The 26,393-nt window shown below is 32.9% G+C and overlaps 1 protein-coding gene across 1 annotated transcript in view; it reads right to left on the reverse strand.

Moving 5' to 3' along the window:
• Window positions 1-26,393, reverse strand: part of NBEA (neurobeachin) — a 527,091-nt gene that overhangs the window by 315,889 nt on the left and 184,809 nt on the right. The window contains exons 28-31 of the mRNA XM_035337838.1: window positions 25,102-25,209; window positions 22,490-22,658; window positions 21,012-21,107; window positions 6,077-6,515 (exon numbers count right to left, since the gene is read on the reverse strand). Coding sequence (XP_035193729.1) covers window positions 6,077-6,515; window positions 21,012-21,107; window positions 22,490-22,658; window positions 25,102-25,209 — 812 coding nt within the window. The remainder of the gene's footprint in view (window positions 1-6,076; window positions 6,516-21,011; window positions 21,108-22,489; window positions 22,659-25,101; window positions 25,210-26,393) is intronic.

Raw genomic sequence — 26,393 nt, forward strand, 5'->3', positions numbered from 1 at the left:
AAAAAAAAAAAAAAAAAAAAAAAAAAAGGAGGTAAATATACCAAATTTTGGTTGACTTGAATCTATTAATAAATTTAGTATAAATTTGTTCTAAATGAAGAGCTGAGGGGGAGATGCTCTTTCCACGTTTTCCTCTGTTTTGTTTAGAAAATCAATGACTAAGACACCATCAAGGAATACAGGCAATGCAACTTCATCTCCCTCCTCTGTCTAACAGGATCTGAAACCATACCTCTCATTCTTTGGAGTATATTGTAACTACTACATTAGGAAATATATTCTAGAGTGAGGAGCTCTCTTTCCTTTTACTCCAATATCCACTGCATAAAAATCATGAAAGCTACTGAGAGTGGACTAGAACCCCAGTTGAAGCCCTGAATCTTCACATTGCTGATTAGTTTTTCATTGTTTTTTTTTTTTTTTTTTTTTTTTTAAATATGTGATACCCAAAGTAGTGTGGAATGCAGCACCTGTAACTGTCCCCACTTGATTCACAGGAAATGCATTTTGATTTATCCAATTATTTTTCTTTATGAACTTTAAAAAGTAATCTTTTTTTTTTTTTAAAAAAAAAAAAAACTGGTAGAAGACTGAAACATATTTAGTCATAGCTCATTTTTATTGTATTAAATTTTCAAGAAAACCAAATCTAGTTTTCTGCAAATCTGTTTTATATATTTTTTTGGAGAATGTAATGACTATAACAGGAATGTAGTGTACTAATTTAGATATTTTATTTAAATGACTGTGGTAGACCAGTGTACAGCAGTGATCTCCCAAAGATGTGCAATAATACAACAAAGCATTACTGAACTTCTCCATCTGAGCCTTCAGAGCATCTTTTCTCACAGTTCTTGTCCTTTTCCCTTCCTGTCAATCAGTTTTATATATACTTATAATATATATACATTCGCTCTACTAAAACACACAGTGATAATGAGAATTACTTTCAAATATAGTCTATGTATACAAAACATAGCTATGCATCTAAATGTATTTTAAAAATACCTCCTTTCTCCATACTAACTGACAGGACACCTGACCAGATTCCACAAAATGTCTGTTTTCTCTAGCATATAAATACCTTTAAGATTGGCTCCCAAGGACCTTCTTGGGAAAACAAAAACCAACCAATCAACCAACAACAAACAAAGCCTAAAATTATTCAAAAGTATGTGCTTTAAAATATTTCAAATTATGTTTATAAAGACTTTATTGAACTATGATAACCCACAATGTTCCAATTTATGAAATGATAATGCATTAAAAGTGAGTAACATATTTAACTTAGGAAAAATAATTGATCTAATTTCCAGGAACTCAACATTTTATGCTTATGAAAAAATGCCTCCTATTGAAATAATTCTGATACTTGTAGAAAAAATATATATAAATATATAAAAATCTCATTTTGAAAAAAATCAAACAGCCATATAAAAAAAAAAAAAAAAACAAGAGCACTCTCAATTTCAAAAACAGCTTCACTCTATAATCTCTCTACTAGAAAAATAGTAGAATGGAACAAATGTAAACCTTAGAGCATAGTACTTGGTAGAATCACAAATAAATTCACAAATGTTAATGGTCTAGGTTGTCTAGTGGGACAAATGCAAATTGACTAAAAACCAAGGAAAGCCTCAAACCCTAAAATCAATAACAGATACTGATTTTTGTCAGACATAAGATGAGAATGCAAAAAGAAATTATTGGTGAGTTATGCTCCATTAGTTGCAAACCTAGGTGAAATAACCCTTTTGTGTTTGCTTCTAAAAATGTCATCCTGGATGCCATTTTCAAGGAATTCAGTCTGACGTTAAAAGACATGTCATAACTTTGAGAATCCAGACTCCTGTGTCCCAGAAATCTGTTTATCTAGCTCATAATGTAATTACAGATACCTTAAGACAGATGAGGCAGAAGGCAGCAATATATTGAAAACTAATTGAAAAATGCAGTTGTCCAGAAGCACTTGTGGGGAAGAGGTCTCTGAAAAGCTGCTCAAAGCTTCAGAGTTTGAAGTGAAATTTTTGATGTTGTCACTCTCAATCTATTGAATAGCTGACAGACAATCAAACCCGTCTGGCTGGCTGGCAGCTCATTTTGCTGGCAGGTGGCAAACAATTAGACACACCAATTTGTGCCTCCTGATGACATTAAAGCATGAAACTAAGTTGTATGCAGGGCCTAGTGATTTGTGTGAAAGCATTTCAAAAATAATACTCTTTGCCGTGGCAACTCATTTCAGACTGCCACCTCCCATTATGGCTTTGAGCAGTGAAGACGACAGACTTGAGTTACGTGCGGTGTAAGGCCGCTTCTGTTCAATCCGTCATCAGCGCCCCCTGAGACCTCAATCCCCTCCTTTCATCAATATCACCTCATCATTTACATTCGATAGTGCTTGAACCGCTGCATACATTAACTGCACAGAAGTCCGGTTTGATAAAATATGTTGGGCACATTTTCTGGTTTTATATTTCATTTGTAATTGCATGAAATCTAAGAATGCACTGCAGCATATTAGACAATGACTTTTAGGAACATATTAGCAATGTACAATTAAAAGAATGTGCAGACCAAAACACATGATATTTAATGATAAACAGAATTCCTGACTTCAATTCTGTTTATTGGAGTTTGCTTCATATGCCATTTACCTGCATATAAAATGAGAGAGTATAGCTAATGAAATGGCTTTAAAACAAGAAAGATACTCTTATTTTTCTAGTAATTATTTATTACCATAACTTTTATAAGACACTCAGCCGTCCAAATAGAAAAATAAAATTAAAAATAAAAGTCTCTATAGCCTCACAAGGACCAGAATTATCTTCTCATTGAAATGAAAAATACATTTCTCTAATCTTGATTTGCTTATAAATAGAGAATCACTGTGTATATTTTATAAAAGTTAACAAAAAAATGAACTGAAACAAATAAAAGCTGGCAAAAACAATACACTCTGTTGTTTATGATTTTCCCTAGATAGAATAAACATGACCAACGTCCACATTGCATAGTGAAGTACCAAAAGCTGCATAAACTACAGCAACATAAGAACCTACAAAAATATGGTTCACTGGCATAGTGTTGGCTTCTAAAAAATATGTAATATATATTATTTGATTTTTAGTTTATATCAGTAAACGTAAGTATATTTGAATGAGTAAGCACTGACAGACAACCAAGCTGTAACTTTTTTTTCATTTTTCCAATGATAATTAGGATACTAGAGGCAACAGAAAATGCTAATAAATCATCACAGGCTTAAATCCATGATTTTTTCTCAATTCATATTTTAATTAATTCTAAGTAATAGATTTCAATATACTATGCAAGTTGTTCCTCCTCCCCCCTCCAAAAAAAGTTTAATGGTAAGGATCTCTATCTGCTTCTCCTTTGTAATTTGAAGAAGAAAAGCAATAAAGCCATCCACCTTTTAACTCCAAAGATTACCACAATGGTCAAGAAAATACTTTGAAAACATGAGTGGAGTGCACAGATAAGAGTGCCTGAACAATGGTAGCATTCAGGGATACAGCCATGAGGTGCGACCAGCCCTTTGAGGTCCTTTGTGCTAAGAATATGACAATGTCAACTGTTCAATAATATCCATTTAATTGACAATAAGAATATAACACTTCCTGATCTGGTGGGACCTGCCTGAACTTGCCAATTTTCCCTTCACAGCTATAGGTTATAATAAAAAGCGTGCTCCACCTCACACAACAAAATCTGATAGCAGAATGATCTATTAAAGAGAGAAAAAATATCCTGACAAAGTTGATCCAATGGGTGTTCTTCGGCTTAAACCCCAACCACTACCACTATTTTTTGGAAAATAAAAATAATACCAAATTGATATGGTACAACATATACTTCCAAGATACAAACATAGTTATACACTTTGTACATGGAAGAATGAAATCACAACTTGGTCAGCAGGGTAAGAGAACAGATAAAAACAACCAAACAACCAAACAGATAAACAAGCAAAGAAACCCCAAACACTCTGGGCCCTAATTTAACCTATTAACTATGGAATGCCTATAAAAAAAATGTAAACTGTAGGTGTATAGCAGCTCTCAAATGATTCCATAATTCTATATTAACAGCTACCAATAACAATATTCAAAATGTATGAGCAGTCACCTTGTTTGAAGAAGAATCTAAGGTGGATGCTCACACAAAATAGAAGTTGTGGTCAACCTACTGAAGCCCTGTAGTTATTTATTTATTTTTTTTTATAAAGACATACTTCAAAAATACATAAGACTCATCTCTCCATTTTAATGTTAAGTTCTCTCTAAAGGTGACAGGGACAACTGATGAGGTGATATGCCCTCATGTTAATTTAGATGTTTAGCATTTTATGAATTACTAATAACCTTCTGAATGGAGTATTTTTCTTAAATGACCAAGGTAGAAATTTAACTGAATAGGTTCCAGTAAAGTAACCTTTTGGTGGCTACAGTTATATGCTATTAATTCTACAGTCAGCATAAATTACTGTAAAAACATACTCTATCTATGAGAAAACATTTCTCAAATTGTGAAATACGATGGCTCCTCACACAGGATCAAGGAAAAATTCCTAATCAGATAGGAAAAAGTACTTTTCAGTTCACATTGAAATCAGTCTAAAATCAACCCATGCAGACAGATGAACAAAAAATATTCTCTTAATGAAGCACTTGCTAATATAAGCTTTCTCTAAAATGGATATAAGACCCAAAATAATATTAGAAAGGGAAATATTCTTTGCTACGAAGGCACATTTCATTTTTCTTATCTCATTCCAATCTTCTCTGTTACAACAGATGCTGATTGTTTATTGAATTATTTCAGAAAAGCAGCCTCAGTACTAATCTATGCATACAGACAAAAGCCATCAGCTTTTCTATGCAATTCATGGTGAAAAAGCACTTCACTTTTATTCTAAACTTTTAATGTATTTTCTTGCACTTTACTGATTACATTATACTGGAAACATTGATAGCTTATTGTTTTTTCTTAAAACTTTATTTAATACATTTCTGACATTTTTGCAGGTTTTCTGTAAATTCATATTTTTTTTCTTATAAATAATAATGTAGTTATTTTCTTGTTTTATTTTTTACTTTCTTTCAGAATTTTAGTTCTTGTAGATGTAGATACAATTAAATTATGAAATATTTTTTTACAACTGCTTAAAGATTTGAAACACGATTTAGCACATCTGAGTTGAAACTTGATTCCTCACATTTACTTTATTTATTTATTTTTTAACAGTTTTATGAATAAACTGCAGGGATCTTGTCATACTGGAAAATTTAATCACATCCATACACATTGCAGGTTGAGCCTGCAATAAAACAGGTTTCCCTTCTCCCCAAAGGATGTTGAGAGTTGCACATTTTATCACAGTTTCTATGTTTAGTGTAACTAAGATTGACTGAACATTTAATGGAAATTATTTTCATTAGAAGCTTGGAAACTACAGCCCAACAAGAGAAACAAAGGATTCCTTGTGTAAATCTTCAACAGTTTATTTTTAAACACTAGCATTTAAGCATATTTGCTTTTTAAAGACCTAAAAGAAAAACTGTTTTCCACTATAACCATACAATGCGCCTGCCATATTTGAAGCATTTCAGTACTAGGAAACAAGTGCAGTGATGGATCCAATTAAGATTTAAGTCTTTGAAAGAATATTCAGTTGAATTTCTACACAGCCAATCTGTTCTGCATCAGCAGATATTACTCCTCCTCCTCACTAAAAGGTTGTTTAAAGGTAAAAAAAAAAAAAAAAAAAAAAAAAAAAAAGATTGCAAATATATTTATTTAAAATAGGCTTGTTTCCCAAGTACATCACAGTTTTATTCACTACTCATGGAGAAAACCAAGGTGAATCCTTTTGATATATGTGGTCTGCTTCAGTAAAACAGAAAAGGAGAAGTAATGAAGCTGTCTTTTTTTTTAGGACAGCCTAATATATAACAATAGAAGAATAACAACACAAAACAAAACAAAACAAAACAAAAAACTTCAAACTTCTGAATTAAATCAATACAAAACAATGAATCCAGCCATATACCTGTCAAATGAGTGAAACTGCATGGGAAGAATAGCCTGAGCTTCTCTCTTCAGAGCAGGATCAGGGTAAGGGATTGGATCCGGACCACATTCTGCTATTTCAACAGGGGCTGCCACGAGACTTTTCAGTATTTCCTTGACATTGATGCCTTTACTTTGGCTGATACTGGATATTGATGATGAGGGTTTCAAGATTTCACTGGGGCTTTCGGTTAAGCTCTCCTGAGATTTCTTCACTTCTGAAGACAAAGTAGACAACAGCTCGCTCATAGCATCAGGGCCTGTGCTTGTCTCCAAGTCTGTCCCATTCAAAATATTGGGCATCTGTTCTTCTCCAATTCCTGAATCAGTATGAGGAATAGAGCTTTCCAGCTGAATATCTTCAACTGGTGTTGGTGTTTCTTTATCTTTGATATTTTCTGGAAATACAGTTGGTGTCTCTGCAGTAAAATAGAGATTTGGAACAATATTTATAATTTAGTTTGATTTTTTTCCCACAAAATCAGTAGATTTTGTAAGACAGAAATATAAGTTTTAGAAAGCCCACAGATCTTCATAGTTCACGGTAAAAACACATTCTACATACAAAACATTTTGGTTTCAACAGCTGTTTGGCATATATAAAGGCTTGTAAGAGGGAGCCCAAAGCTGCATTATGCAAGCTCAGTGACATTTAGAAATTACAGCGCACTACTCACATAGTAATCAAATAGAAGAATAATGCCAGCAACAACATTAAAAATCATAACCTATATAGACATAATCTATAAGACTATTGAAAAAGAAAAAAGCAACCACTTATGCTTTAGGATTACTGTAAACTTTAGGATTTTTATTGCTGTCAGCAAATATTAAGCTTGCATTCAAAAGAAGTGCTACACCTTTAATTTTCTTCATCCTTTTGTTTAAAATGTACATTTACACACCATGTACACATTTTACACACACGGTGATTATATTGAATAAAAATTTATTTATACACAAATAAAAAAGGTGTTATTTATTCTTTAAATAACTCCTCCTTCACAAAAGGAAAAAATCGGTCTTTCTGGCAAACATTCAGAACAAAATAAACACAGCTTCATAGAGACGGGAAAGTGAAATCTGTTGAGTTTGGAGCATTTCCAGATTGAAATGGGCTCTACAACATATTGGAACCGAGGAAGTGTACCTCTATTAATTATTGCAGTGAACAGACAACAATTTCCATTGATAAGAATTCTGATAAGAATAATTTGATGTGCTTAGTAGAAAGTTAGCTAAAGTTGTGAATAACCTGCATATTCATCTTTTTGGTTACATCTTTTAGAGCAATAGATTGTGGCTATTTTAGTGAGAAGAAGCTTGCACTCAGAGTGATTTTTTAATTTATTTTAATACTACCTTAGTTTCATTTGATCATTTGCATTGCTATAAAATTTAGCCGGCCTGTGTATGAAATAGATTTTTTTTTTTTTTTTGGGGGGGGGGGGGGCAGGGGAGATACAGTTCTGATATAGAAGTAAGTCTTGATATTTTGGAAAATATTTTAGAACATTGATAAAGCTTTGCCCATCTAGCTATTTCAAACAAAATATCCTTCAACAATATGACTTGAATAATAAGTACATGCTTTATTACTAATTTTGTAATATAATCAGCTGTAAAATATCTATGTATTTACCACAGAGGCATAAATGTGTGTATGCACATACACAGAATAAAAATCCATGTAAGATTATTTATTTGAAATATGCTAGTGTAAAGCTAATCATATATGCAAGTGCTGACAAACATATAGATAGAACAGAAGAGGTTTTTAAAATACAAGGCTGAATGACCCATTATACTGAATAGTATTTTCTTTTTTTAACAGCCATAAATGTTGAAACCACTTCCTCCTTCTCTTTCTCTTAATTGCCTTAAACACTTCTTTCCAAATGGACATGAGCCCTGTTTTGTGAAGCAGGAAGTAGGAACCAGATTTATGAGCTGCATACGATGCACTTAGCATCTGCTGGTTCAGGAAGTAAAAAAAATCCGTATCTACTTAGTACTGCCTATATTTGGTGCAGAGGGACATCTGACCCACAGAATAAGCCTAATGAATTTTCTGCTTGTTTGTCTTTCTTAACTTTATCCATCCAAAGACAACAGCGAATTAAAGGAAAGAGCAGGACAAGCAGTCAAGCAGATTGCTGCCCTGTTTAAACAGGATTTGCATCTCTGTACTGAATACCCTACCTGCTTGGAGGGGCAGCAATATAAAATGCATAGAGGCCAGAACAGAAATTCACAGCCAACAAAAGTTCAGTGATAGTTGCAGGAAATGTGTCTAGAAGTTGTGACTACTTTATGATTATTCAAACTAAGATTTGAATAGCTTGAAGAGACGAGTGGTAATTTAATTCTTACTTACTAGTAAACAATGTAAAAAATGCATCTTTAGGGAACTGAATATTGTGATCCTTGCTCCTTGAGAAAAAGACTCAAATTATAAAAACACAAAAGCAAATATTCTTTTAGCTATTACTATTACCTTTATTTAAAGCACAGCTGAAAAGGAAATAAAATAAACATATAATTTGAGCCTAAAAAACAACGTGCAAGGAAGGAAAAAAGGAATAGCCATCAAAGAAAGCTGTATTATAAGTCCAATAGTGGACAGCAAGTGAGAACTGCTGAAAGTGAAATGAAGGTACTTATTGAAATCTACGCTAAATAAAGTAATATGAGGTTCCACTATGATAAAAATAAAGAAGATAGTAGATTACATGGTGAAGGTAGGGTACACTTAACTTCAATTTTCATCAATGTTGAACATAAAGCTAAAAGCAGTAAAACTAATGCAAAAATGTGGTTCTAGAAATTTGTTGTGATTTTGCAGGAACAGATTTAATTTCCTTTGTAGAGGCTCATATGATGCTGTGTTTTGGATTTTTGATGAAAATAGTGGTGAAATGAAAATGGCTTTGCTAAAAGAATAAACTAAGAGCTTTCTTAATATTTATTGGTCATAAATAAATAAATAAATAAATAAATAAATATGGCCCAAATAGTCAATTTTGGCAAACCTTGGGTGTCACAAATAATTTTACTTTACTGTGGAGAAACTGGAAATTAGTAGAAGGTTAAAAAAATAAACTGAGTAAGAAGGAGCCATCAAGTAGTTTCAAAATAAAAAGTATCAGAGGGAAACTACTATGGAAGTTATCTTGTTTAAAACTGTAATCACAATTTCAGGAAGAAAAGTAGGTACACTCTAGTGCAACTTACTGATGACAAAGTTGTAAGGTAAAACTGATGAACAGAAGGAATTAAGGTAGAATGGCAAATTAAATTAAATAGTTCAAAGCTATGCATTCAGTGACTAACACAGAGGTTCCTGTAACAACTGGAATTCAGCAACAGGAAATGACCAAAAAGAGAAGGACCTGGACACATCAACCCCTGGGTAACCAGTGACCAATACAATGATGGAAAAGGCAAAAATGATTCCAAACGCTTATGAAAAAAAAAATAGAAAACAACCAAACCAAACCAAACAAACAAACAACACACAAGAAGAAGTCCTGAAACAGTTCAGTATAAAAGGCATTAGAATAGGCTTTGGTAGTTTCATTGTGGAATACTATATACATAGCTGTATTTGAGGAAGATGAAATGCCACCATACAGACACATTCTCACATAAAAAAGTAATGCATAATTTGCGGAAAAAAAAAAAAAAAAGAAAAAAAAAAAAGAGAGCTTGGCTGATATAGTCTGGCCAAATTACCACTGAGAATACAACAGCTATTATACATATATTTTTAGGATACAAAATCTGGAAAAAGGATTTCAGTTAAATGGAAGAGTTAGCATGAGATAAACTGAATGCAAATCCACTATGAATAAATTTTGTTTGGGAAGTGACAGCCATCAGTATGGAATTAAGGTTCTAGAATATCCTTCCAGTCAGAATAGCAAGTTCAAAAAACAGAACTAATTTCCATATGCTATAAATAAGAGTGAACTTAATTACTCAGCAGGTTTCTTATTCTCATTTGGGAACAAAGGATTACAAAAGACCCAAGAGAATTGCACCATTTGAAGTCAAAAGTGGAAGGAAAATTAAATTTATGGATATAGAAGTTATATATGACATTCCATACAAGGCATAACAACTAATCAAAATGATTTAAAAAAAATACCAAGTTATTCTACATGGAATATATATTCTGCAAGTGTAACAATACTTATTTTCCACAGAAACCAGACTTGCATTTGCACTTTTCTTATTGTGTCTCCTGTGTGTATTAAGAACTGTAGTGAATATTAATGTATATTAATAACTGCAGTGTATATTAGTATACTGCAGTAAGTCAATTAAGCTTAGTCAGATGTATCACCACAAATGGTAATTCTCTAAAAACTTCTGATATCCAATGCATTAACTCATTTTTATAAACATCAAGAAAGCCAAATGAACAAACATTTGTCAATTTTTCTGTAAATAAAAACAAATTCAGAACAGATAAAACTGATTAATAATTGTCTTTCAAATAAGAATACTAGTGAGTAAGTTTTTCTGAAATTCAAAAAAAAATATGTCTGAAAAGACATATTATAAAAAACTTCTGCATCAGCATTATTATTGGTACTATTATAGGTAAATTCTAACCTCCTGAGCATGGGTCACAGAAAACAACCAATTTTAGTTGCAACACTGCATATCCACAAGTTTTATTCTTCATTTGTTCTGTGTCAAAATACTTCTGTAGCCTACACACTTCAGGAATAAATCAGTACTGAACACCGCTTCATATTGTTATTCTGTAAAAATCTTAAACCTGTAATGTATGCTTTCATAAAAATTCTAAATACTCAGACAACTTAGCAAAATGATAATTTTAAACATGAACAGAAGCAAAAATATAACTGATTACATCTGTCTATGTTATAACATTCTGACAGTAAGCTTGTAAATTTTCAGCAAACCTCATCAGTTTTCCACAGCACTAGGCCATGTCAGTAGACAAAGCAGAAACATTACTAGATCTAGTGATCTTAACCCTGTCAGAAACAGGCAGTTGGAAGCCAGATGCCTCCTCGTACTGTTTTTCATTGTAACTAATGAGTTCATCTATGACATTATGGGAAAAATATGGGCTTAAGGTAACTAAATGACATGTTGTATATCTGGTAACCTCACCCATCACACTCCTTCCCTAAAATATCTTGTTTGCTTGTGATTTATGAAGTGTATTGTAATTGTTTTAACCTTTTGATTTACCTAAATAGTTCTTGCACCGCTTCCAAATATCTAAAAAAATACAACCCCCCACCATGTTTATTACCTAAATAATGAGACACTTCATGTTTGTAGCAAACGTAAGATTTTGCCGTTATAAAAAATTGACATCACAAAATATTCTGTTTTTAATCTTGCTTACTTTTTTAAAAATGGAGAAATTGTGTATATATTCCTATGGTCTTTTTTTCTCTTCATTTGATTAAAAAACACACCTAGACAAAAATTAGCTGAAAATTTTTAAAAGAAAAAAAAAGGAAATCATTATTTTTAACCACTTACAATATGTCTGAATATATTAGTTTCCTCATGAAGAAATCTATTTGAAAGTTGCATTATCCTAATCATTGTCATTTTTTTTTTTTTTTGCAATATAGCAAGATTTGGTATTGGAAGCTTGGGAATCAATATTGGTATAAGAGTTGCTGCCACTTTTCAGTATTCATATGCACTGGAAAATATATGTGTTGTTTTCTGTACAGATATTCTAAGACTCTAATTATAACCTTATTAGCTGTATTTTACAGACCCCTCCTTAGTATTCTACATTTTTAAAGAGAGCATACATCCCAGGCTGGAAAAGCTTTCAAGCCAACAAGTCAGTGATATTACAGTTTCCCCCATAGGTGGTAGGGTCAACTCTTCAATGGCTAAGCTCTAGGCTATAAAGAGATGGTGAAAAAGTTCTTCCTAGCAATATTGATCTACTAGTTTTCATTTATGAGAAGCAGCACAGTTATACAGAAATTAAATAAATAAACAAATAAATAAATATCAGGATGGAATCAAAGAGTAATAAGGGTCTAATTTAAAATTACACTGAAAGCAATAACCAAAAATGGAATTGCAATGGAAATGTATTCAGAGGCTGAGGCACAACAGTAAAGATCACACTAAAAAGAACATTAGCATGCCAAGCTGTTCTATATCTTCTCAGTAACTTTGGTCCTATTGGCATTTCTATTTCTACGTGGAAGTTATCACAGAGTACAGAAAAAAGTTCCCTGTCCTCCTGGTCCTGATCTAACCACATAATGTGCACTCCTTTCAGCAGCCTAGACAGTTACTCTTCATGTAACAACTACACATTAATGGGCAAATTTGGCCATGTCCCACTAATGTACTTCATGGAATTCTGTTACTTCTGATGCAAAGTTATCTGAGTAACAGGGACTTGTATTTTGCAGTATTCATTTGCAGAACAACAAGGCTCTGAAATGGGAGAAAAATGGAGAAGTGACAGGGTGGGAGATTCAAGGTCAGTAAGTGATGAAGAGCCTGTACAGCGGAGAACAGTCTGTCATCAGCCAGCTTCTTGAATGGACGCTTGTAAATCCATGTCTTCTCTTTTTGCTCACTGGAAATTAATTCTGTTTGCTTAAATTCCTCAGAAGTCTTAATTTCCACTTCACCCTCCACCCCCCCAGTCAATCCTGGACTCAGGCAGGCATATAGAGCAGCTCCTTCTACCTTGATCAAAGAAAGAGTATTGAAAGAGTCACTTAAGACTTATAACTCTTGATCTGTTTAGGCAATATATTTAATCAAAGTCTTGATTCTGTCTTACTAGCACTTTCCTTACTAACCAAACCTCCTTCACTCAGTGCTCAATAAACATGTGTACACCAGTCTGACTGATTACCTGGTTACCAAACAAAATTTCAATGATCCCAAAACTATTCAGGCCAAAGCTAACTAAGGCAATTAAATAAAAAAGTCATAAGAAAAAAAATAAATTTAAGAAAATGAAAAGCTGTAATAAAGATATATCAATTTTAGAGTAAAAAAAGTTGTTTGCATTTGAAAGAAAAAACAAAACAAAACAAACAACAACAAAAAAAAACCATGAAAATCAGGAACAGTATGATAGCATGTTTGAATTTTTGTTGGTGAATTTCCCTAGTTTTTGTCAGATTCTATTTTGTCTTGTGCAAACTCAAAAAGCACACACATAATGAAATACTATCTGTGAAGAAATTAGGGGATAAAAGGATCAGAAGAACAGACACTAAGTGAACATGGCAGAATGGTGGACAGAAAGAAGAAAGTTGTGATTCTCGCTCTGTTGGACATTACAGGTTTCTACCCTCCTTTCTTACAATTTTAAAAGAAAAAATAGATGAGCCGGTAGTTATCTATGATAATATCTGTATTTCTGTCTCACTATGGGAAAGCTGATAATTTTGTGTAGACATTTATTGTAAAACTAATAACAACTAAAAAAATCTGTCACATAGGTTACAAAATCGAGTCACAAAAAAATAAGTGAAGAATAAAATATTCCATAGACATGATGAAACATACTAAAAGCATTATATTAAGAAATAAAGAAAAACTTGGAAAAAAAAATAACCTTTAAGACATCTTTAATTTGTACAAATAAATCAAAGTGTTAATGTTATTTGACCAAAACAAATTACAATTGCTTCACGGGTATGTAATGATTGATTAATTAATAATGAACTATATGTATCTTCTGATCCCTTAAGTAGTGGTTGAAGGGTAATAAATATTTGATCAAGATGTACTTATTACTATGCCAAGATCTTTAAATATACATCCTCTTACAGGCAGTTAGAATAGGTGGCATATATTTTATATAATCAGGAAATCAATATAATAATCTGGAACAGCATGCAGAAAATCAGTTTGCTATCATTCACATGATTATCACTCATTTCCCTTATAACACTTAACTCAACTTCTTGAAAGTATATGGAGAATTATATTCTGAGGAAGATGGAGCCACATATTTTAGCAGGGCTTTGTGGAGGCAAAGGATGTTTGGAGAGGCAATGTAAATTAGTCCCTTAGCCCAGTTTGTTTAGTTAGACTGCTGTCCTTCTGCAAAAGAGGTATTTTAAAAATAGGCTGTAAATCTGTATGCTACTACACTAGGAATACAAATAATAGTATAGCAATGGACAATACTCAGAGCTCAGAAAAACTTGATGCTTTACTTGCCTCAGAAGAAAAAGCAATTTCTGCAACTTAATATATTTACTTCTATCTAGAAAAAATTCAATAGCTTTCAGTCCATCCACAGCACATACCTTTAAAAATCTGTTCATTTACAGTGTTTGGGAAAAATACAGACAGTGATATCAAGGGAGATGAAAAGCCAAACAATTTTTGATAAAGTGTTGTGATAAGTTACACACCAATGTTCTCTGCACAATATGATATAAGGCGATTTGAACTGTTGCAACACTTTCATTTCCAAAACACTCCTGAATAATGTTAAGTGGTAACGTCAATTTTTTGACTGAAAATATCTTTCCATTATTTGTGTAGTATTTATCGTGTGTTTAGGAATTTATAGGCTCCCAGTTAATGTGCAAAAAAAAGATCACACCTTTCCACTGCTGGAGATATGAAGTGGAGATGGAAGTACTGATGAAACAATATAACAACCCTTCAGTGTAAGCAAGTATAAGCAAGTATAGCTTTAGTTGTTGGTCATTTGTTATTAAATGACCAGAATTTAGAAAACTCATCCTACTGTTCCTGGCCACCATAACCAAAACTACTTCAAATTCATAGACATACCTTAAAGAGGTTTTATATAAGGCTGTTTAGCTGCTTTTAACAGAAGACACAATGCTCATCTATTATTTCATAGGCTTATTCTACCAATATGATATTTCTGCTCTCAAAATATACACTTATTACCCTCTATCTGTTAAAAGAAAGAGCTACTCCCAGTGTTTCAGTCTTGACTTCCACACCTTCCAGACATAACAGAGATATTTTCATAACAATTTTGGGAAAAATCAGACAAACTACCCGAGAACAAACAATGTCTTCTAGGTTATTTAAGTTGCTACCATTCCAGAAATACAGATTTTAGCATTTTACACCAAATTCACTACTTGTGAAAGAGTAGAATTTGTAGCTATTGCTGACTAAAGGGACAGAGGTAAAGACCACTAAACTTTTATCTTAAAATGGCTCCAGGAACTGGCAAGTTCCACTGTGCCTTTAAGTCAGAAGTCAGAGTCTTGATAACCTTCCTACAGAGACCTGAACCTCCTCTGACATTAAATTTAATTTAGTGTACTTGCTTGTAAAATAAAACAGAAGGAGCTTGTCTGCCTTCCACAGGAAGTAGCTTTGCATACTGGGACTACCTTCAACCTACTGAGTTTGAAAGGAAACTTTTCAAGGAACTTGAAATCATTCCTCAGCAATAGCAAGAGTAAAGATTAAGCTCCAGCACTGTTTCTCTAGTAAATACAACACATGAAATTATCACTAAAGATGAAAGCCAAAGATTTTTGAAAGTGAGTTTGTTAGAGCATTGGACTGCAATGAATAGCCTCCTTCAAGGATCGTAAGCACTTAGCACACAAAAAAGGAGACTGGAATACCTAAAACAAATAACTGTTTTACCTAATTTAATGTGTATTTTATAGCTTTTAAAATAGTGTACATTTATTATAAATTGAGCAGAGCAATTTCTTCAAACATGGATAACCTGAGTAAATGCTGAGTATGTTCAGCTCTCCCTAGTGGAGTAACTTTGGTAACAAATGCTGATCAACTGAGCAAAAGCACCAGACAATTGTCTTTTAAGTCCTCCCATGTGAAAAAAAAAAATAATAATAATAATAAAAAAAAATACACAGCTTCTGTACTTAATATACTACTCAAGTGCACAAGCACGAACAAATTCTTTTCAGACATAAATGAGGGGGTTACAGAATTCTCTGGCTACACCACTCCAGTAGAGAAAATTTGTAAAATGTTACTGCAACATTTAGATCACAGTTGCCTTGTTATATGTGGGATCTCAGTTATGCACCTGACCACAGTGTTTGTGGTCTGCTGGCTAAGTGTGGCAGATTTCCATTAGCACTTTTTCCCCTCTCAAAACACCAATACATAAAGAAGCTTCACATGATAAAATAGGTACTATATTAGATAATTGTTCAACAGATGCAATTTCTACAATCAGACAAGGTCTCCCAGACTTTCAACCAGAGAAACAACCACAGAACAATTCACTTAGGACTGCTTGAGGGGAGACAAAAATAATACCAATGGAAAAAGAGAAACATTTTCCAGAAAGTACAAATTATATGACTGATGATTCCTAAATACAAATTGAAAATCTAGTACAGAGCTTTTAGTCATACTACAATACCCACAACCACTTGACATACTAAGAACGATAAAGTTTTCTATCATCTTTGAATAGTCAGGTGAAAATAACTCTCCCTTTCTGGCAAAGATATTTTCATGCTATATAATTTTTTTTCTAACTCCATGAAACATTTTAGGTCACTCTAGAGGCTCTCACATTTCAATAATTCTCAATCCAAAGACTCCATTTTGAAACCTTCACAATTTCAGAAAAACTGATCTATCTGACATTCCAAAAGCCTAATTTATTCTAATTCTTTGGTATTATGAACAGAAAGAAGTCTGGCAACATTTACTTTTGTTGGACTGTGTTGCTCAGACACTCTTCAGATGCAAAAGAATACTAATCTACTTTTTAAAAAAATAAAAAAAAATAAAATCTGAGACTGTGATAATAAATTGCTGTAGAGCAGATGCTTGAATTGTCCTGCACATTCAGGATTCTCTAACCAGATTCACTCGACTTCACAATATTAGGAAGCTGTAGAGCACAAAGGAAGAAAGGTTTGCCAATAAGTCAACTTCTGTCTTTCAGGAGACATTCTGTTGCCCAAGATTTGTCTTAACTGTTTCTGAACTTCAAGGAGGAGTAGTAAACAAGCATTGTATCTTTGAAAAGATGAGCAAGACTAAGTTTTCTCCAGAGTATCCTTACAAGCATTTGTCTTTGACTGAAATCTTGCCAAACTGTCAGCATTTGAATCAGATGAGCTCTTCACTTATGTGATTGGCATCCAGCCATGAAAAACATGAGGTATGAAGATGTTGCATAGAATAAATAAGCCAACAGTAGTGTATGCGTATATTTTATGTCTTTTTCTTTGCTGATATACCCGAAGGAATTTCTCAGTATCTGACACTTGAAGCAGCAAGTGGAATAAGCCTTTATGCAGCAGACTTACGAGCTGGTTCATAAAGCTATCTGAGCTATGCCATGATACCTTGATGAAGATTGATACTATATGTCAATGTGCTTTTTAAAGCTCTGGAACTGAATTTAGTTCTATTTAAGATTTTTGATGTCATAGAAAACTGTCATATTGTCTCCCCTTTTAAAAATCTAAAGTTATGAAGTTAAATAATATGAGCTAAGAAGGGTTGCTTTTGCCTCTTTATAAGCCTGTATATGACCTAAATAGAAAGAGTGAGATTTCTTTTGATTTTTCAAGTTCTGCTTTGCCAGACTAAGCACAGATTATTTTAGAAATACTGCAGACTCTTCAGATTTATCAGAAACTAATAGAAGAATTGAAAGCACTTGTGACAAATATATGGCAAAGAGTAAATCTACAGATAGAGACACCTTTATCCTTCCCATGGTGAGCTTAGAAAGAAAAAAAAAATACAGCAGAATAAAGAATTAAACATTTTTATTGCTAAATGGACACCATTTAATACAATGACACAATGGTATAATGGACACCATTGGTTTACCTTTTTCTTCCTCTTCCTTGGTGTGTTCTTTCTCCTTTAAACACCATAAAATAACATACAGCTTGTGAACAATACTTGGTTCACAGCAAAAAAATAAATAAAAATAAATAACCAAAAAACATTTAAACTTTATTTTACTGACTACAAGCAATTATAAGTATTTGTGAAGCTGTGAAAATGTGCTGTGAAGCACATTTTAAACTATTTTATATAAATACTAAATTTTATTAATATATGATGAGAAATGGGAAATTTCATATCAAGGTCCATGATGTTTAGAATTCCTAGAAACTGCACTTGACACCAGCTGTAGTTACTCGTAAGAAGCATACAACAAAAACATACTGTAATAAGCCTGAGATAAGTAGCGTTTAAGTAGGATCTCATACATCCTTAAATATATTTTAATAAAAGATTATACCATATGCAAAGTATTAAAAAAAAGGCATCATGAAGAAGAAAATAAATATCTTATTTCAATACCAATAATACACTTATTCCTATTTTAATCATCCCACAAGTTTTCTCATCAGATAACTAAATTCCATCTAGTAAAAATTTCTTTTAAGCAGCCAATCATTCTCCCTAAATTCACAGAGATCTGTTCCAAAGAACTCTTGTACCATTCTAACAATAATACAACTATGACACAATTTGCTGTATTGAATTGGACTGACAAAGAACACATCCTTAACACCAATTAATGTCATGCAGAATGAATAAAATATAGAGGCTTTATTTCCATGTAGCAACTGAATTTTTATGTTTTATAACAGATAGGACTGTGCTTTAAAAACTTCTATTAACTTCTATATTAATTAAATGCTAAATTTAATCATGCTATAATATGTTAAAATATCTTAAAATATAAAATACTATTAATATGTCATATTAATATGTCATTATTATGTCATTATTACTAATATGTCAATATGTCAAAATCTGGAAGCATGTCAGACCACTAAAATGAAACTGATTGGCTAAGTCACTGGAATGACAAATTCTTGAAATGACAAAACAGGTTTTGACTTTAAGCCTTTTCTGACAGTGTTGGCATTTTTTTTTAATTTTATTTTCAGTTCTTGCTCATGTCCTTCAAAACTGAGTAACTGACTTCAGAATTTAAAAAGTTGAAACATTCTTCTCTAATGTATGAATATGCAGATTAGAGATGCAGGTGCAGTTAGATAGAAGAGAAAATATCAAGAAATAAATTTGAATAGCTACAGATAAAATTACTTGTATTGAATAATTTGTTTCTAAAGCTAATTTCTTCATTACAATTTCTTCTGTATCTCACACTATTATTGTAGCTTTACTGAACTATTAAAAGAACAAATCAAAATAAAACTATATTGTACTTGAACTTGAGGTAAAGCAAATACTATGGACAATAGCATAGAGGACACATTTCTTAAAAAAAAAAATATTTACCTGAAATATTTTGGTGATTTTGTACATCTGATTCCATTTTTAAGACTTCTATTTAGACTTTTTTTTTTTTTGTTATATATATTTTATTTTGTATGGATAAGAAGAAAATCTATTTGCTTTTCCACTCCTTTTGACATCCATTATTTCAAATGTCGAGTAATACACAAATAGCAACATAATCTCATTTATTTTGCATAATTTCTTTTATTGTATTAAATTTAAAATATTTTAAAATAAATGTAAGTTTTGAGACAGTCTAACCATTTCAAATTTTTCAAGCAAAAGGTGTTTAAAAAGAAAATAATGGCTGCTACACAAAAATGTGCTTTAAAGGCAAAAGGAGATAAGAAAGGAAGATCTACTTGTTCCAGGCTTTTATTCTCTAGCACTATGTAGTACTGTAGTACTCTTCTGAAATAAGAGCAAATGATCCACCCGCTCCCCCCCCCCCCCCCCCCTTTTCCTTTTTCTTTTAAAATCAATGATGGACTGAACAGAACAGTGTAACAACAAATAATATTATATCAGCAAATTCAATGATGGAAAATATATATTTTTATTTTATTTTTTCTCTTCAGATGGCAGACAATAGATTTTTTAATTAAAATCATAAACCCTTGATTGCTAGCTGTTAGAATTTAAAACACTTTATAATATACTTACATGCACACATGGAAATATAAGAAATTTAAGATAAACATAGTGATTTTTTAAGTTGATCCCAGAACAGGATTTGATAAATATAACATAAGTTACATTATTAGCAAAGAAAGATGTTAACTGTTTCAATTATTTATCTACAGGAAGCAGTAGCTCTTCAGCTTTCTATAAATCAAACTTTTTAGTCATTGAGATTTTGCAAAATTATACCAACGACATTTTCATTATGTTGTTTTTTTACCTATATTTCTGAATTCACATTATAGTACATGCAAATAAATGGGGAAATATACATGCAAATTTGGCTAAAATTACACTTGGGTAACCCTATTTTTTCAAGTAATGGCATCTGAAAAACATTTTCTCTACATTATATTATAACTGTTAAAACAAACAAACAAACAAACAAAAGCAGGCCCAAAACATGTAATAGCTGCTTTGGTCACAAAAGTGGTCTCCTTCAAGAAAAGAACAGCACAGCACATTAACTAACATGCATAAAATAATTCACAGTACATACAGTATCAAAGGTTTACACACCATCAAGAAAGGAAGAAAAAAAAAAAAAAGTAAGAAAGGAAGGAAAAATAACAGGAAAATATATGGGGAAAGGGAACACTATAAAAATACTACATACTTTATGTGGTATGCAATATTTTTAAAAAATAGGCCTGACTTTATAGGCCTAATATTGTAGTAGAATAACCACAAATAAAAAGCATTTAGAATTTTCTACATCCATTCTCTTCTCCTCCTGATCTTTTATAAAATTTATTTCATAGTAAAGTTAAGACGTGATAGTAAAATTGGGAAAGAGATTTCCTAGAGAAATGTAGGCAGGAAGTTAAAGTTTTAAAGGTGTCATCAGGTCTGATCTCCATGTAACCTGAGGCGTATACTTATTTTTCAACAATTACATCACAGTTAGTTCTTGTATTACATTACATTAAATAAGAACACCCAAACAGGTTAGGAGATGATGTTAATATTACCTTTGTAAAATGAGTGGGCAAAGCTCTGCTCAGGAATTAACTTGGCAAGGAATCCATGGTTCAAACTTGGGTGAGGGATAGATGGTATGACCACAACTGTGGAGAAAATCATGGAATCAAATGTGAGCCAGCTAGTATTCATGTGTGGTCTGGTCCACTGCGGATCCATGACAGAAGTCCTATCTCATTGAAACATGCAAATATGGTATTATCAACGTAAAGTGCATTTCTAAAGGAAGAAAACAAGTTCTGTATCAAGAGATAGGAAACAGCACACCTATTTGGGCACTTCAAGAGCAACAAACGTGGGAAAAGAAGACACACACATATATATGCACACACACATACACAGAAGATAACCATGAGTGAAATAGTTTACTGAAACTAGCAGCTTTTTAGTGCAGGACAATAGCATATAGCCAGAAAGGCAAAAAAAAAAAAATGATTTCTCATAATTGACCATGTACATGTATTATATGTGAAATGGGAAGCCCTTAGGCATATGAACTTCAGAAATTATATATAAATGATAATATAAAGCATAATGATGAATTAGAATATAAAGACTAAATGCAAATGTGACACAAATTGGAACATACATTCTATGAAGAATGAAAATCAGAAACTCCATAAATGAAGTAATTAACTTTCAATACAAGACAAAAAAAAATACATGAAGAGCTTCATGGACAAGTTCAGTTACTGTTTTCAGCTCTTTTAACACAGAAGGTACAGTTATAAACAATCCAATGGGACTTGAAAAACCCACTGAATTGACAGTATAAAGAATTTGAAACAGTGGGGTAAAGTTTGGATTCCTAATTTCTGATGGGCTCTGACAGCTAACAGACTCCCTCCCTCTCAGGCTGAACACATGCCAGCGAAAAATACTACTACTTTTAAAAAAATAATAATAATAATCACAAGCAGTTCAAAGAAGGCAACAGAAATGCTTCCTTTTCCTTATAATCTTTCCTTAGGCTTTTGAATGTAGGCACCAACACAGCAGGACTCCAAAAAGGAGTCCTCCACCACCACCTTTTCACAAACCTCCTCATTTAAACTAAAAGAGTTTACATGGGCAAAGGGCTGTGTTTGCTGTTTATGTTTCATTGTATAAAGATATCTGCTCTTACTAACAAATAATAGCCTAAGAAAATTGTGCTGATCAACTGTCTTGTACTTTACAGCTTTAGCCACATCAGACACCCTGTTTCTTTTCAATTATATTCAAATCAAAGAAACAAAAGCATAAAAAGCAATACAAAAATGAGAAATAGATATACCCTATAAGCAAATGCACAGAATAAGTGAAATCTGCCAATGTACATTAAAATGTTTTAGAGAAAGAAGGTACCATGTAATTTCCTGTTCAAATTTTAAACTGCTCACTAAAAGTACTTTGTACCTAGATAATTACAGTTTTAAAAAATCTACATATGAAAATGAAAAATAACATTTAAAGAAAACAAAGGTACCTGTGCTTGTTGGTGAATTTATTTCTTGTCTGATATTTCTACCTGCCTGGCTCCCAGATCTTGCAGTTTCTCGTTGTGGTTCTAGAATATCACGGTATTTGGAGACCATCAGAACTGAAATAAAGTAGACTACTGCCAAAGCTAAGAACTGAGCCTGTTTGCTGTCATCCTGTATTAGAGAGAAAGGAACAGATCTATAATACTGGACATTTCCATGGAATTTTCAATCAATATCATCCCAAATCTTTATAAATAATGCCCTTCTGAAATGTTACATCTGTTAACATTAGGGATTAACTAGAAGATTTAATGGATTTTCACTGAAGTAGTACGTACACAACATTTATTAAGTTCTTAATCTTAAAGGGAATTTGGAAACTACACAAATCTCCAATCCTGCAAAGTCCATGGGCATTGCAGAGTAGAGGCTTGATTCTGCTCTGAGAGTGCTTTCAATTCTTCCTAGCAGTAATGGCAACTTACTTTTTTGATGCCCCAGAGATGAGAATCCAAAAGGTCCTGCTGTAGGAAGTTAAGGGGGGAATACTACTGAGAGGGAATACTAAACTTGCTGATGTTTTTTTTCTAACACTGGATGATAAGCAGGTCCTAACAACTTGTGGCAACACATAAAAGCAGAAGGTTTATGACCATTGTTTTCTTTCCAGCAATAAATCCCAGTTCATATGTTCTGACTTCTTCAACAGGATTATTAGCAGAAACACTCATTTTCTAGGGCTCTAAGTAAATACCAGGACCAGAACAACTTTGCTGCCTTTATTTTCCTCCCAGCCAGTGTAGTCTGCTGTTCTGTGGCCACTACCAATTGCTTGGATATGGCCCTGATTGAGCCTAGTTTGCTGTATTTCAACGGAAATCTCTTTTATTATTACTGTGGCATAAAACCAAGCATGGTAGAATTACAACTTCAGCCTCTATTTGCTCCTATAGTAGTTTCAACTTGTCTCAATTCCACAGGTCCCCATTTTCTATCACAAATCCAGGGCTTGCTTTCCATATTTCTCTGTGTGTTTAATTTGGTTGCATGTCACTGCAACACTTAAAATAACTGTAAATCCTCTTTCATAGAAATTTATTTCATAGAAAGTTCTTTCATAGAAATTTCAGAATCTGCTTCCACTAGTCTCTTCTCATCTACCTAAGGAAAGAGTAGGTGAGAGAAGATCATCAACCAGTTTCAGTCTTGGCCTTTAAAGATGACCAGATCAGGTCACTCTAACAGATAAATGATTTTGTTTCTCATTGTACTTTCTTCACTTAAAACTATTCCTACATTCAGTTTCTACTTCAATCCACTCAAACCTAGGCTGGAGAAGTTTAAACATAAAATATCTATTTACATATATATAGTAATAATTCCTATTGCACTGCTTTCAAAAATGATATTGCAAAATAGTTTTACAGTAAAACAAGTTGCAGACGTGAAAAACCTTTATATATATACTTATATATATATTATACACATATTTATCAAAAGTAAAAATTGCCTTTTTTTTTTTTTTTAAAATCAATTTGTTGCATCTCTGCAATAAATATAATAATTCTTCCACCTACAATGGTTGGACAAATAACTGACACTTTTATTAATACAGTTTTAATTCAGGACACAACTGATTTATTCTGGTTGTGAGTATTTGGCTAACATATGATCAAGTCTGACTGTAAAACAAAATTATGCACTAATCGCAAATAGTTTATCGATATGATCAAGCACAAATATGGGTAGAGAATAGATTGAAAGCAGCCCTGAGGAGAAGGACCTGGGGGTGTTGGTTGTTGAAAAGCTCAACATGAGCTGGCAATGTGTGCTTGCAGCCCAGAAAGCCAACCATATCCTGGGCTGCATCTAAAGCAGTGTGGCCAGCAGGGTGAGGGAGGTGGTTCTCCTCCCTTCTGTTCCATTGAGACCCCACCTGGAGCATTACATTCAGCTCGGGGATCCCCAGCACACGAAGGACAGGGACCTGTTAGAGTGAGTCCAGAGGAGGGCCACGAGGATGATCAGAAGGCTGGAGCACCTCTCCTATGGAGACAGGCTGAGGGAGATGGGGTTGTTCAACCTGGAGAAGAGAAGGCTCCAGGGAGACCTTACAGCAGCCTTCCAGTACCTAAAGGGAGGCCTACAAAAAAACTGGGGAGAGACTATTTGTCATGGGGTATAGTGATAGGACAAGGGGGGAAAGGCTTTAGACTAAAAGAGAGGGGGTTTAGACTGGACATAGGAAGAAATTATTTCCTCGGAGGATGATGAGGCACTGAAACAGGGTGCCCAGAGAAGCTGTGTATGCCCCATCCCTGGAAGAATTCAAGGCCAGGTTGGATAGGGCTTTGAGCAACCTGGTCTAGTGGAAGGTGTCCCTGCCCATGGCAGGAATTAGATGATCTTTAAGGTCCCTTCCAACCTAAACCATTCTATGATTCTGTAATTTTAAAGTGCAGGAAGTGGCTAGCAGTTACAAAGCCATGAGCAGATGGTTTGCTGATAATATATATAGTGTGACACATGTAGGATATTTTAAATTCTAGAACAACCAAAATTTCTTTGAAAATGAAAGTGGTGGTTTTGTAGAATTACAGCACATATTACTCACCACATCACGAAAAACAACTGCTCGTAGACGATTAATATCAACATCCTGAAGAAGCCGATCAGGGTCTTTTATAGGAGAAAGATTTCCAGGGACATTTTCAAGGGGAGTCTACAAATAAAACAGTCATGAGATTTTTTTTTTCCACAAATATCTTGGGAAATTTAAAGCATTTGTGTTAGAACCTTAATTTGATACATTTTTTAGATATCACTGTTAATCTTAGATGCTCTTCTACTAACAATGTACTTTCATTATACAATGTACTTTCATTATACTAACATTGTTCTTTTCACTCAGACAAGGCTTCTACAAAAAACAAAGTTTGAATTACTGTCCTGAATATTTAGATATAAATTATTACATCATCCCACTACATCAGAACAACTGTATCTTTTTGCATAGTTAAATAATAATATGCACACAAAAGTTGATTTCAGATTATAGTTGTTTCATAGCAGTACAATAAATTGTCTAATACATGTTAAATTTAAAAACCATGGGCAGAAATATTTTCAAAAATCATTTTCTTTTAATTTTACTGAGAATTATTACAGACTATTCACAGTATAATTCCTATTATTACAAAGGCATACAGGCTATGCTTTGTTTAAAAAATGACAATGTATTACAAATTATGCCTAAACACCTAAAAGTATCGTTATACTGATTTGCTTTGCATTGAATGTGATAAAGTGGAAAATATAATGCCTTTTGTGAGATTTAATAAAATAATTGTGTGAAGGTAGCTGAGTTTGTAAATGCTATCTGGAAGAGGCATTAGAGAACAAAAAACACTAAAGTTCCTAATGAAAATATAGTACCAAAAAACAGGAATCTGTTGTTAGCTAAAACGTCATATTTTAGTTATGTCACAGGCTATACTAAATTCTTCAGGATTTTAATTTAAGGACTCAAAGCTGTTAACAAGTTCAAAAAAAAAAAAAAAAAAAAAAGAGCAATGAGTTGATGATGTTGTAATTGTATATTAAATAGGCTTAATTCAGTAGGAAAGAAAATACTGATCTCAATTGTACATGCAAAGGTTGCTGGGACTCAGATATTTCACTGACAGATGTGATTACAGGACTTCAGCCAAACTGAAGTTGCCTTGAGAAATTAAAGAAGCTATGCAGGTATAATAATAATAATAATAATAATAATAATAATAATAATAATAATAATAATAATGCTATACAGGTGTGAAGAAGGGAACTTCAAAACAAAGCAGGAGTGGTAAAGTTCTTTAAAACTGCTCCAGTATACCACTGCATTAAGTTTTTGCACAAGCTTTT

Source organism: Oxyura jamaicensis, chromosome 1 (genome assembly GCF_011077185.1).
Source record: "Oxyura jamaicensis isolate SHBP4307 breed ruddy duck chromosome 1, BPBGC_Ojam_1.0, whole genome shotgun sequence".
In the NCBI taxonomy this organism is placed as follows: Eukaryota; Metazoa; Chordata; class Aves; order Anseriformes; family Anatidae; genus Oxyura; species Oxyura jamaicensis.